General features: G+C 38.9%; 1 protein-coding gene across 1 annotated transcript; it reads right to left on the bottom strand.

Annotated features, from left to right (window-relative positions):
* Nucleotides 1-9,303: 9,303 nt before the first annotated feature.
* On the bottom strand, nucleotides 9,304-14,160 carry pcare1 (photoreceptor cilium actin regulator 1). The gene is made up of 2 exons (XM_035533100.1): nucleotides 10,865-14,160; nucleotides 9,304-9,427 (listed from the first exon to the last, which is right to left on the bottom strand). The coding sequence occupies exons 1-2, from the start codon at nucleotides 14,158-14,160 to the stop codon at nucleotides 9,304-9,306; spliced, it is 3,420 nt and encodes a 1,139-aa protein (XP_035388993.1).
* Nucleotides 14,161-14,372: the final 212 nt, after the last annotated feature.

Here is a 14,372-nt window from a genome sequence, read left to right as displayed (position 1 = left end):
GGCACTTAAGAAAATGTTGTTACAATACAAAAATAAAGGTACAAGCAGAAAACAGTTTACAGTAAGAACCACTGCAATTTTTTTTTTCATTGGCACCCAAATGTTACTGTAATTGTTGGAAAGGACACGCAGAACTTCACCTAAGAGTCTCTTCTATGACAAGCCATGGTAAACAATAAACATCTGACAGCTGGTCCATGCATGTATGTGACAGTGCTTCTCATTTTGGCTATTAAAGGACCTTTTTGGGCTCAAAACCTGTGCCACATGCCAGACAAATCTTCACTGGGCTGGTCCTAACTCATGGCATAACTGTTGTTTGAGGGGAAATGTTGTTCATGATACCCACAAAGTTTGTAATGGCATGACTGATGCCTTAGCTGAGCTCTGACAGTGTGGTATAAGACTTCATAAAATTGTAGAGCCCTTTCAAAGCCCTTTGTTACTTTCAAAGAAAAGTGGAACATGTGGAATACAATTCCACATATTTCTTTCAAAGAAAGGTAGAATACAGTTATCAGTAAGCAGCACTGCACTTATATTCCTGCCACATTACAGAAATGTTTTTTCTCTATTTCCATAATGTCACTGCATTTCAAAAAGGCATTTAACTTGCATGCTGATTTTAAACCTTGGGAACTATTTGGCTGGTTGAAAGATATTGTGAGTACTCTACTGATCTCAATCAGCTTTGTTTTCTTTTTTTACATTTTTTTTTAATGTGTTGTTTATGAAGCAGGGTTGCATTCAGAACTTTGTTCTCATATTAAGTCATATGTTCCTAGCAGAGCCTGTTAACTATGTTTACCACTCTGTCCAGTTTGCAGTTTCTAAAATACCTTTTTCGGCCAGAGGACTGAGTCTTGGTTCCTCTCAAGTTTCTTCCTCATGCTCGAGGGAGTTTTTCCTTGCCACTGTTGCCCTTGGCTTGCTCACTGGGGGGCTTGGGCTCAGACATGTGTAAAGCTGCACTGTAAAGCTGCATTGACAACATCTGTTGAAAAAGCACTATATAAATAAATTTGACTTGTTTTTGACCTTTTGGTAGGGATATAACCTCGTGATTAGTCACCAAGCTAATTTGAACTTAAACTTGATAAACTCTGTATGGGGATATCACTATGTGTTTTTCCTTCATATTCTCACTTCAAGGTAAATAAAAAACAAAAACAAAACAAAAAAAACCCCTATATATTTTATACATTTTATTTGTATTACTTTTTGCATTACTTTTTGTAATTTGGTTAATTTTATGTTTATTTGTGTTTGGTTCTTAGTATTGCATCAACTGGGAAACAGCCTGAGACAACATATTAACAGCATGTGTGCATTCAGTCTTTTCTAACATTGAAGCTCAACACTAAATTAAAGCATATCAAAACACAATCAACAAAAATAAATGTAGTTTGTTTCACCACTTACTGCCTGGGGGGTATATACTGAGATTTATAGACACTCAAGACTGCGCATTTTTATTTGCTTTGTCTGCATTCCACAGTGCTCCCCATTTGACATAAATTCTGAATTCCAGTAGCTGTTGAACAAAGGTATTGTACAGTGCTGTTCAGTTTTCACAAGTCCTTGGTGTTTGTCAGGCACTTGGTGCTGTGCAAACACAGGGCCATGCTTGTTGAAATGATCGTAGGTCATTTGTATGCACATGGTTCTGTTGCCTACATGGATGCCCAGACCACTCAACAATAGCTGCAGCCAAAAACAGGTGCAGAGCTCGTGTGGTGTCTGAGCTTCCCATTGGCTCTCAGATGATACTTTGTTCTCATAAATACCCTTACTAACGTCATGCTCTGGATTATTTTAGCGTAACTCAGGAAGTTTGTTTTATGGATATGTTAATGAGCATGTCACACTGGCTATGCCAGTGAAATATGCCTTAGTAAAATCACAAGAAGCTTTCCTGATTCACAGGAAGCTTTTCTGATTCAGTGAATTAAGCTAAGGCCATCTAACTATCTTCCCAAGTCACGGAATAACATTTCTTAATTTATTTAATATTTTAATAGGATGTATTATAAAAGGGTGTGGTCAGGATCTGATCTGATTGCTATATTTTTAGATCCAGTAACTCACTGTACATCAAATGCTGAGCTAATATCTAAGTTTTTGTTACAAAAAATATAAATACTGAACTTAAATTATGAAATCACATTATGAAGAACAAAAATATATTGTCCCCTGTTCTCCCTAATGTATTTGGCTGTTGTTCTGTTAAGGCATTGTGGGCAATGTTCTTCAGGATTCACCACATGTGTCCAAAAATCTTTTCTGCCTGTCTCATTTCCTTATTATGTAATTTATCATTCATAAAGAGGAGGAGAGAGAGGTGAGATATACTACATAATTTTTGGTCACCACCTACGGTGTTTATTTGGTATGACATCACTGAGCAAAAGAGCACTCTTGAAAAAGGCATGAAACTTCTTTAAAACTATAAACAGCTTCACGTATGCTAAATGCAAGTTATCACTGAGAGATTCACGTAGGCTATTTTGATGAAGTTATTTTTATATTTATTTGTTTTTTGTAACTGAGGAAAGAGGCTACCCCCAAGCATATTTTACTACATTATAGCATTCATATGTGGTCGTCATGGCTTTCATGGGAAGCCTTTCATGTGCAAACAGAATGCGCGGGTGTCACCCGAGGATGCCATTTTCTTCGCTTGATATATTTGAATATCTTTCAGAATTGCTTCAGTTTTGGGACAGTAAGAAACATGGCAAATTTGGAAATATTTCCAGGTCTGCAGTGGTGATGGCAGATGTGAGTTGTGCTGGTGGCAAAAATACACTACAGTTATGTAGAAGGAAATCGGGATGACATCTGGATGGGAAATCAGAAGAAATATGAAAACTGACTCAAAAATGTCTGTTGAGTATACAAAATGATTTTAGTTAATCAGGAGTAGAGCCATCCATGGCCTTAAGAGCAGGTTCAAGCTCCTACATTTCTTTAGCAGGATGTATGAGGACAGTATCATTTTGGTGTATATTTGCACTACAGAAACCTAAAAAAACTGCTTCATCTTCATATTCCTTTGCTATTATACAGTCATGCAGATTAATAATCACATCTAATGTCTCATTAGAAACCTGTCAATACTGTTATGAATCCACTGCCACGTTTAACAATTAGCACCAGGCACTATGGGTTTTCTCCACATGTCTAGATGTGGGGAAAAGGCTGAGTAGACTGATCAGCCTATAGCCAAGTTGCACAGGGCTCGGGATACATCTATGACCCCATGTAAGTCCCAGATCTGTGAGGCTCAGGGAGAACAGTTTTCATTGAGTTGGGCTTATGGAGGTACTGACTCAACTCTGCAGTTGGTTTTGAGGCCACAGTTTTGTGGTGCTTATTGGCCATTCAGTTAAGTGCCGACCTGTCAATCTGCCAGTGAGTTCCCACTTGCTTTTTGATACTGACATTTCCTTGTGTTGGGCACAATGAAGTGGTTTCCAGGACTGATCCCCTTGATATATGAAATTATGTTGTCCTTTTTGTGCCATGAATGGCAGGCACAAACATATTTTGAGTTCTGATTTCTGTTGCTTTGATCATGCTATTTGATGCTATTTAGTGTAAATTCCAGCATTACAGTAATTAATGTTGTGTATAAGTAAGGAATTAGCATGTTAGTTTGTGTTATCCTGGTCAACTGTAACTCTAATAATTGTTTCCAGCAGGTCTCATTTTAACTCATTCATACTGTGATGTGGCATTCAACCTAATATCTCCCACCTTTGTTGGCTCCTTTAAATTTGCTGCATTCTGCAGATGATCTTATGCAGAATGACTTAGATATATTCATCAGTAGCATTATATATTTATCAAACCACATGTTTTCACTGGGAATTGAACCCATTGACCTTGGTATTGCAGGTATCTTGTTCTAGCTACTCTGCCATGTACTTGCTCTACCTACTCTACTACTCTTCCTTTACAACTATCATTATTCCATTAAAGTTTGCTATTTGATGTTTCTGTTTTGTTCACCCTCTGTACTTTCATTTCAAAGTGATGATACCTCTTTCACCACGCTTCACCACTTTCATTCGATATTGAGCCACTGACCATGCAAAACCTTCTGTAGTCATAAACTGCCATTCTTACCTCTACAGCTGCCACGGCATGAAGAGCCAAGTAATTTCATCCACAGATGGAATAATTGCTTCACATTTGATAGGATTATTTACATTCAGCAGCGAATCAGCATTCATAGGCTTGTTAATCTCTTAATTGTTACTGTTTAATGACAAGACCTACTGGAGACGGGGAACTGGATCTGGATAGATCACCTTTCATTCCTTTTACTAAAGAAAAAAAATGAAGTGATAGTGCCAGCAAAGTTTTAATGATGTTTAATAACACGATTTAAGTTGTAATAGGATATGATCCTGCAATATGCCTTCATGATATAGCTTGCTTGGTATAATTTTATTCCAAACCTGAGAGTATGAGTTATGAGGTGTTCTGAATCACCTGGATTATTAGGACAGGTCAATGGTCGAGTATGCCACCTACTGTAAAGACTGCTCTTGCAGACTCCTGCTGGTATAGTCTGATTAGTTACGCTTATTTCTGACACAGCAGTTTACCAGAATACAGGGTAAAGGTGCACTGCAGGGTAAAGGTGGTATGTGGGGGCAGCATAAATCAGACTAGATGTAGGACAGACCTCACACTCACGCTGAACTGCCTACAGAAAAACAGCAGATCCGAGTCCCTCGGTCTGACCCTAGGGAGTCAGTGACATTTAGACAAGCTACTGTGTCACTGTCGCTCAAGTGCTGTGAGTGAGTGATCTTTCACTCAGTTTCCTGCCTCCCATTGTGCTATGTGTGCGAATACAGGCAATTGCATGTGGGTGGTGGGGTACACAACCAGAATTACATCTAAAAACATTCATTTTCCCTCTTGGGCCCTTAATTCTCATTGGTCAGCCACTGAAACCTTCAAAGGTAGATTTCTTAAGTGCTTTGGTGCATTTCACCTTTCACTATAAATTCATCCCACTGTTTTTGCTGCTTGATGATTTCATGTATCATTTATATGAATATAAATTTAATGCAGAATATTTTCAGGGGAATTTTGTTCCTTGTTTTATATCATTCATTATCAAGATGTTTCAGAACAGCATATTCCCAAAAAATATGGCTGATTTTAGGTATGTTTAATTTAGTAGATGTTTATTCACCATTTCACCACCATTTCACTATGTTCAAGTTCAAGTTCAAGAGGTTTTATTGTCATTTCAGCTATATACAAGTACACAACAAAAACGAGACAATGTTCCTCCAGGACCATGGTGCAACATAAAAACAACAGTGCAATGTATACAAGTTCATTTATATAGACTGGGGGTTATAGCTCTTTTCCAACAGTGCCATCCACTGTTGGAAGTAAAAAACCACATGAAGCCTCAGGTAGAAAAAAAGAGATAGTCAAGTAATTTGTAAAAATAATTGGAACCGAAAACACAACTGGTACCAGAAAGTTTTAGAAAGTTTCAGATGGTCAGTAGGGCTCTAACAGATCCAGAATTACTGGACTATGTCATTTTGTACTATGATAATAAATAATAGCAGTGCAACAATCTTAAAAAAGGAGGTTAAAAAGCCATATATAGACAATATAGCTGATAGTTGAGGTTGTGACTCCAGAAGCTGTTTTTTTGGTATTGCATCGTGTATTGTGCACACAGAGGTTGTACTTGTATTGTCAAGAGAGCTGGGTACTGAGATGGTGCTTATAAGTACAGCATGAATATAAAAGCTGCTGGCTCATGCCTCAGCTACACACAAAGGACAGTTAGCACTACACATGGATATTTGCTGTAATGGCTTCCTGTTCATCAGACATAAAGCTTACTTTAAGTTACAGAATTACATTCATACTGCATCTACTGATTCTGATCCATACTGATTCTGATATCACATGCATTTCCAGTGCATCATAGTGAACACTGTGTGATTATCATTGGATACCCTTTGTAAGTTATTTAACTTCACTATCTGATCAAGCCATGTCTAAGACTGGCATCGCAGTGCTCTGAGTAGTGTGTGTGTGCGTGTATGTGAGTGAGTGCATTATCACTTCAAACCAAAGTGGTCTGAAATGGCTTGTTCTATCACACTTTAGTTGTATTTTCTTTACATGGCAACCGTGTGATGTAACAATTTTATTTCCCACTGCACAACTCAGAGTATAGCTGTTAGAAGATAGTAAGCTCTTTTCAATGACCAGAATCCTTCATTTTTATTCATTTGTGTAACGGCCCGAGTGCCTTAGGGTGAGGGGCAGGACGTGCAGACTCCTTTGACGTGGATAGACATGTATTAACATAGAAAGTTGGCACTCACACATGACATTAAAGGTGAACATTTCCAAACATCTAACAAGCGTAAACCTAGACAACCATTTACAAAGACAAAGGCGAACATATCAAAGACCGACAGCATTGCACTCCACGACACGGGTTTATATACACACAGACAACACTAACCTGATGCAGGTGTGCAGGCGTGGTCACAACTAAACAGAGACCCTCCCACTGCACGTGGCAAGCCAAACCATGTGACTCGCAGGAGGCGAACGTTCCGTGACACTTTGTGAATTGAGTAAATGCATCAAATACATTCTCATAAAAGCAATAACCAATAGTGCCTGGGGGTTTGTATGGAGCAGGTAGTGGGAAAAAATTGTAAATTCTAAGCGGCAATGTGTTTATACACACTTATATCCTGCTTTTTATTTTTTTTAGAAATATCTGCCTCGCACACACACTTTCTTGTCATAATTGTATGGGTGCATCTAGCTGAAAGGATAATTTAATAGTGGAACCACAGCACAGCGTGGCACTAACATGGTCCTGGTGTGATAGTGGGTGTCATGTTTGAGCAGGTATGAATGCATCAGACACTGCACTGTTACAGAGGTTTTCACACATGTTAGTGTCACTTACACTTTGAGAGTGGTATGCGTAGCAGCATATCCAGCCTACAGTAGTCCTAAAATACATTGTAAACAGTGGAACTCAAGTATCCAGCCAAAACTGGTCCTCAAATATCCTGTCAGCACTGATTCTCAAATATCCAGTTGACACTGATTCTCAGATATACAGCCAACAATGGTACTCAAATATCCAGACAACAATGGTCCTGAAATATTCAATCATTAGCTGTCTTCAAACTAATTAACACTTACAAGGTGTTTCTAATAAATTGGCAAGAGAGTGGAAACTCAATTACATTAAGTCTTACTGAAGTGTCAGTACTTGGTCCAGTTACTTTCAAAATACTCTAAGGAAACTGCGTGAACTATTCTTTGTAGAAAGAACTCTATAAAGCCTTAAGAATGTAAGTTCACTCATGTGTAGACTGCAGACGTGAGTAGTTGTTATATTGCATAAAGAGGCTACACATGTATCACTGAATAGAGATTAGCACAGACATCAGGTCCTCAAGAAGGCTATAAATGCATATTATATATATATATATATATATATATATATATATATATATATATATATATATATATATATATATATATATCTTTGGGTTGAAGAAAACTCACATGAAGTCCTTGTCACAAATCACACTGAATGCTATTGATGGGTTGCGTTTAATTTAAATAATTAAAACACTAACATTATTAGAATGTGATTTGGAGGTAGTACAGATCATTTAAACTATTTAGAAACACAACAAAGCATCAAACCATGAGCATTACCTGCTTGTTCAAGTCATACATAGTGTACAGCACAGCATATTTCCTTAGGCAAGAGCGCCTCTTAGTGGACAGAAAGCTGCACGGCAGAGGAATGTTTTCTGATGCATTTATGCTCAAAACGTTCATCCAGTCAGACAATATTCTCCAATATTCTCAACATTCCTCAGTGCAAGAGCAAATCAACACCTCACAAAGTCACACTAGCAACACTGCAAAATATTTTTGCTTGGGAATCTTCCTCCTTTTCTTCCCTGCTCTTTTTCCAGCTGTTTTCTATCTTTTTGGATGACCCTACTGTTACTGAGTTCATTAGGTTTTTGAGTAGATTTACAATTCTCGTCTTCATCTACAGAGTGCTACTCATCACATCTACATGGAAATACTCTGTGTGCTCCTGGCTCATGCTCCTCAACATTTGTCTCCCGTCCAGACTAATTGCTTCTTCTAGCCAATATTTGGACTTTTTGGAATTCATTGTACCTTGTACTTTGTAGGTTTGCTGTTATTTGAGAACCGAACTCTTGCTATGAACATTTTCCCCTTCTTCAGCCCTGTAGGAACAGCCATAGCCATGTTACTACCATGTTAGAGAATGCTCTGTCCCCATGTGTGTGTGTGTGTGTATATATATATATATACACACAGTATAAGATGCACATCTAATGAAGAGGCAAGTGTATCTAGATCTAAAACAGGTGTTTCTAACACAGGTGCTAGTATTTAATATATAGTGTATGCATAAGATCAGTATATGTACTGAGCTTAGCACTATTAGATGACTACTTACTCTGACAAAGTTTTTGTAGACTGCAAGGAACTATAAGCAATTTGGCTTGGACAGACTGGATGCTGTGGGCTGAGTGTGACTGTTGCTGCATTGAGAAGGGCAAATAAAGTCTCTGCCTACTCCCAGTAGAATACTGCAAAATGGCAAGTGTCCAGGTGTAAATCAGGTGTAAATCAGCTAATGCACATTTCCAGCTAATGCACATGTTTGCATGAGAACAGAGCTTTACATCAAAAATCAAAGCAAAAGTAATCTAATCATAAGTAATGTGGAAGATGCCAAAGCCTCAAAAGCAGTGAATGCCTGTTAGGTCCGGCATGAAATATGCTTAGCATTGTTGTTGCTGTTGTTATTGTTGTTGTTTCCACTTAAAATAACTGGCAATGTAGAGACTTATTAAAAGTAAAAAATAAATCATGATCATGGGTTTTGTAGATTTACCTTTATTTGTAAAACAAATAAAAATGCAATGTCCTTCATAAAGATTAAAACTATAAATATAATTAAAGTAAATAAATTATACTATAAGTATAATTAAAGTAAATCATGGTCCATTTATAGACTTTGTATATAACAAATAAGCAAAATACAAATAAAATTCTCCACTGTTCTAAAATATCAGTGACTTTTTTTTTTAAATGCAGTGGAGGGTAAAATGAAGTGCACACAGTAAAGAAGCTTACTTGGAATAAGTCATTCCCAGTGGAAAATAGTCTTAATGCCAGCTAGTCTAATCCATAATCCTACTTGGCCTGTCCTCAGGTCTGTTATTCACGTTGTAAGGCCTGACCCACGATGCACAGGTCTGGGTGTGAGGCAGATCGCGTGGCTCTTCTGAGTTCTGTTGGCTCATTCCAGGCCCTGCCCTCTCTGGTTGGATCATGCTCTAACCTACAAAGATATTAGCATAAAGTTATATTATAAAACTTATAAAACTGAGACATAGTGACCTGTGCTAGTTAGCAGTCATCAACAGCAGGCAACTGGGATCTCACTTATAAGGAATCAGCAACTTTGCCATACTCCTTGATGCTGTTACACCCCTGGCTGCTGCCCTCACTTCCTGATGCGCTCCGGTTCGGGATTTGGATTCTGCTGTCTCATTACTGGCTCCTCCCTGCCAATCAAGTTGGCCTATATATGGACCTGGCTGGAAGACTGAAGACAGCTTCTTGTGGTTTGGCTTCTTATGGTTCAGCTTCTTTAGCTCAGACATTTGCTTTTTTTTTTTTTGCTTTTTTTTTTTTTTTTTTTTTTGGTAGACATCTGTTCTCACTGTGGCCCATTAAAATAATGTGACATAAAATACGAAATACAGACATGCTGCCGAAAACAAAACACTTCTTGAATATATATGAACATTTTTACACATCAAATCCTTGATCTAATTAATTACATATTCTAATTGAATTTATTTTTAAACCTTATTCCTTATTAAGACATTTCAACAACACTTTAGTAGTGGGAAATAAAGTCTAATTATAAAAAAGAAATTGAATTAAGATTTAATATGCTTGGACAATCCTGCCCAAACTGATAGGTGCTGAATATATATTCGACATGTGGGTGCATTTTTCTTATGGGAGCTACACAATTGTCAGCTGTTTAGCACACATACTTTAATTTTAATATTTTATTACCTGTTTCACAATGAAGTGTAAACAAGTTCCTCTACATATTTTAGCTTATGTGATCCTATTTTTTTGTTTGTTTTTATTTAGCTTTTGTTTGAAATGACAATGGATTCTTTGAGTCATTAAATGTGAATATGTTGAATATCTTGCTTAATTTTATTTTCACAGTAGTAATTGTATTTTCTGTATCACTTTCTTTGTATTTACTTTAGCCATTTAAAAGTTTGTTATCTGTTAACATCGTCTTTACAGCCAGCATTTTCTAATAATGAAAAGCTCTAATTATACAGGCCGTACTGCTATATAAGTTGACCTCACCCTAAAAGGTGAGTGGCATTTACTGAAATAAATTAAATAACAATTAGATTAAGAGTTAAAGTATTATGGAAGAAACTATTAAATGGCAGTCCTCTGCTTTAATATTTTAATAATTCAAGTCTATAATTAAGTAACAAATTACTGACGTGACCCTTTTATCAGTGTTTTAGGTGAACATTAAGAGAAAATATTGAATGCATGATAATAACAAAACTAATACAAATTTGTTCATATATAGACAGAGAAAGAGCTAAAGAGACAGAAAGCAAAAGAGATGAGAGGCTGTAGATAGAGTGACTGTACCACAGGAACATCTATGTATATATAGAAACACATCAATTGCTATACTTCAGTCATTAAGGTATGCTAAACTCACCCCTGGGTGCTAATGGCAGGCTCACTTCCACAAGTCTGTGCAATAGACATGCCTGGTGCCCTGGTTGGAGCATTGGGTCTCCTGTCAGATTGGCTGCGCCTGATGAAAGACTGGGGCCCTTGCACAGACACAAGGTGCTTGCAGCACTCACCCCATGGGCGAGGGAGGACGTTGCTTCCAGTGGAAGTCCATGCTTGTGGAGGCTTAGGTACAGGATAAGGCTGTGCCTTAAACAGTGACGATGAGGCTGGACAAAACACTGAACGAGCATTGCTAAGCCCTCTTGAAAGAAGGTCCTCAGTCCTGTTCTCATGAGACATTTGCTGCACTTTTGGTGAGGCAGGAGGAGAGGGTCCCTTAAAGCGGTAGGTGACTCCAGACATGGAGCCAGGAGTGACCTCTTGCTGCACAGCAGGTGTAGCTGGAAGTGTCCGTTGATTAGCTGCTGGGGGTGTAGGAAGCTTGCGAAATGTTGGTGAACTTGAAAAGCTTTGGGGAACTGCATGTTTTTTTAATACAGGGGGACTAGGAAGTCTACGATGTGGAATATGTCTTGAAGGAACCATAAACAGGCAGACAGGCAGACTGGGAAGTGGTTTACTTCCAGCTACTGAAGTGCAAGGCACCGTTTCAGGGGTACATTTTTCTTCTACATTGTTTTGATGAGGAGATTTGAAATTGCCATTTTCGGCTGCATTTTGAAGTGACAGAGAGTCAGTGGAGTGTTGCAAGTGGATGACTTTCCGAGCCTGTTTGTAAAGGGATGCAACCTCCCCGTCCTCCAGAACTATCATAGATTTGGAATCAAAGTCGCTGTTCTTAACCATTCCATTATGGTCATGGAGAACACTATGAAAAGACAACATACTAAGAGAGCTTTTTTGCATATTTGCCTTGCTAGGCAGGACTGTAACAGGCTGGATAGAAGCACAGAGTCTTTGAGACATGCTAGTCCTCTTTGTAAAAGTTGAACGGCCCCTTCGGGTTATACTCTCATCTGTTTTGCTGGCCTCTGCATTTTCAAAGGAATTATCCATCAGGACCTCCAGAGCAGGTGGTGGGAGGTTGTTCATGTCAATATCCTCCATTTTCTCAGAGTTTCTAGATTCCCTTTGGTTATCTGAGTTGTCATTTTCATTGTAGACAAACGTAAATGCCCCCCCTAACCCTGGAATGATAGGAATGCCACACTTCCTGATCCCTTTAAGAGTTCCAAGATCCTTTACTCTGTCATTAGTCTCCTCCACCCTCTGACTAAAGGTGTCGATTAGTTTTTTCACTGAATTTCCTCCCTTAAACAGTCCTAAGGTTTGTTGGGGTGATGGTGGTGGGCTTGGAGTGGGTGTTGACTTCAGGTGTCCCTTAACAGTTTTATATTTTCTCTTCTTTTCCTCCTTCATTTCTTTCCCAACATCCTTATTCTCTGTAACCATTTTTACAATAACTGTCTTTCCATTTGAAGATGGGAGTCTACTGTTCACGTGACGTAGTTGAACAGGTACATTGGGTGAACCAGCTGATATTGGCTGTCCTTGTGTTTGCTTGTAAATATCTTTTTTTATATGTCCTGTGGCCTTTTTCATTCTCGCCAGTCTCTGGTTTAGTTCTTTTTGCGTCCTTTCCAGTTCAAGCAGTGTAGAATCTTCAGCCTTACTACGAAGGGATTCTGCTGATTGTGAACGACACTGTTTAGTAACTATGATCCTTTTCTTTGAGGACTCAGGAGTAGCCGACTGTGGCCTTTTGGGGGTTCTCTCCCCCTCGTCAGTCCACTGCTTGTCACTGACCTTTGAGATTCCAATCTTTGCCTTCACTTCAGAGTGTTGAGGGGGAACAAAGTGAATTCGGTCACTGATAGCATCTTTCATCTTTAATGTCATTTCTACATTTTGCAGGTTCTCTATTCGCTTTACAGGCAGGTTCCAGGGTTGATGGCAGTGGTCGAGAAGAGAAAAGCTTGATTGCATCCTGGTTTTACCTTTGCAGTGTTCTTCATCACATCCATTTTCATTTTCCTCTTGAAATTCCTCTCCCACATCATCATCCAAGAAAGCAGAGCCAAACAAAGATTCTGTGTCCTGTAATTCTTTACCTGTAATGATACAGGTGGAGTTTAGGGTAGAGAGAGATGTGCTATTGCTCATATTTTCTGTGAATTGTTGTCTAGGTGAACCCTGAGGGCTCAGTATTGAGTCTCCAGGGTTGTGAGGAATTGTGTGACTGGATGCTGTTGACTCACTGCTTTCCCTGCGGCGGTGCTGCCTATCAAACCCTGCCAGAGACTCACTCTCAGCCCCAAAGCCGCTGTCTTCACTGAACAATGTTGAATCCTCTGGCCCAGGTCTCTGCAGTGAGGCAGCTTCAATCCTAGTGAGCAACTGCTTTAGGCTAGCGTCAGCTGCACGTTTAGCCTTCAGTTTCTCCTCCAGGACTTCACATATAGATGAAAAATAACTGATTGCTTCTTCAAGGACTACATCTGCAATCCTACCCACCGAGTGTCCGACAACACGCATTCTCTGTACAGTGTACTGAAGTAGCTGTTGTAACAAATCAGGTGGTGGTTCAGTGGAAGTGGGTCTTCTTGATGAGGAAAGGTTTTTCATATTGGAAGGCCAAGCCAAATGTTCACCATTTACTTTTAAAAGCTTCTCCCCTTCGTCAACCAATTCCTGTAGTCCTTGATTTATCTCCTCATAGCGCAGGGCCATGAATGCCACCATGGGTTGCAGAGAAAGTTGCGTCTGGGTGGCATGATCTAGTAAACCCAAAATTATTTCATACCTAGCAATACTGGGATTGAGATATTCATATGCTGCTTTGTGGGCTTTCACAAGTGGCTCAGGAAACTCCACCTTTTCCTCAACAGTGCTTCTTTTTTCTTTTTTCTTTTTGTTTTGATTTGTATTTTTCAACCCGATTTTTGACCTCCTTGTACCCCTTTTCTGATTTTTCTTTTCATCTGTTTTTTCTCCATGTTTCTCTTTTGTATGGGATGATAAATTAATTACACTGTCTTGTATGACCAGTTTTGCTGGGTTAATTGTTGCTATTGCTGGTTCATCTTCTATATTTTTCTTCCCAGAAAAAACAGAAACTGTAGTGGCATAAATGTTCAGTCTTTTGTCTCCTGCTGTCTTCTCACAAGCTGTTTTGTCTCTGCTTGGGTTTCCATGTGCTCTGTTGCACTGTAAGTCTGCTGGAAATTCCTTGGTCCCAGGCAATAGTGTCTTGTCTTTCTGAAGTGGTCCTTGTGATCCACTGCAGTTATTCCGCCTTGACGGGGAACAGCCCATTTCAAAACAAGCTCTGTCTGTTGTTTTTATAACTTGTATAGAAATCCACAATATAGAAATCCATTTGAAATAAGGATGGTGTAGAGCCTTATGTGACGGCTGTACTCGACAGCTAATGACCAGGCATTCTTTTGCACTTGACAGCTTCTTGGTCTCCTTTAAAACCAGTTCCACATAAAAATGAAAATTCAGTAGTGTCACATAGTCACTTG

This window comes from Electrophorus electricus, chromosome 13 (assembly GCF_013358815.1).
Source record: "Electrophorus electricus isolate fEleEle1 chromosome 13, fEleEle1.pri, whole genome shotgun sequence".
In the NCBI taxonomy this organism is placed as follows: Eukaryota; Metazoa; Chordata; class Actinopteri; order Gymnotiformes; family Gymnotidae; genus Electrophorus; species Electrophorus electricus.
The sequence above is the reverse complement of the archived record's forward strand: the minus strand, read 5'-3'. Positions and strand labels throughout refer to the sequence as shown.

Coding starts and splice junctions, on each gene's coding strand:
- pcare1 (XM_035533100.1), bottom strand. CDS start 14,160: ATGGGCTGTTCCCCGTCAAGGCGGAATAACTGCAGTGGATCACAAGGA. Junction 9,428..10,864: donor CCTGCCATTAGCACCCAGGG/GTGAGTTTAGCA, acceptor ATATCTTTGTAG/GTTAGAGCATGATCCAACCA.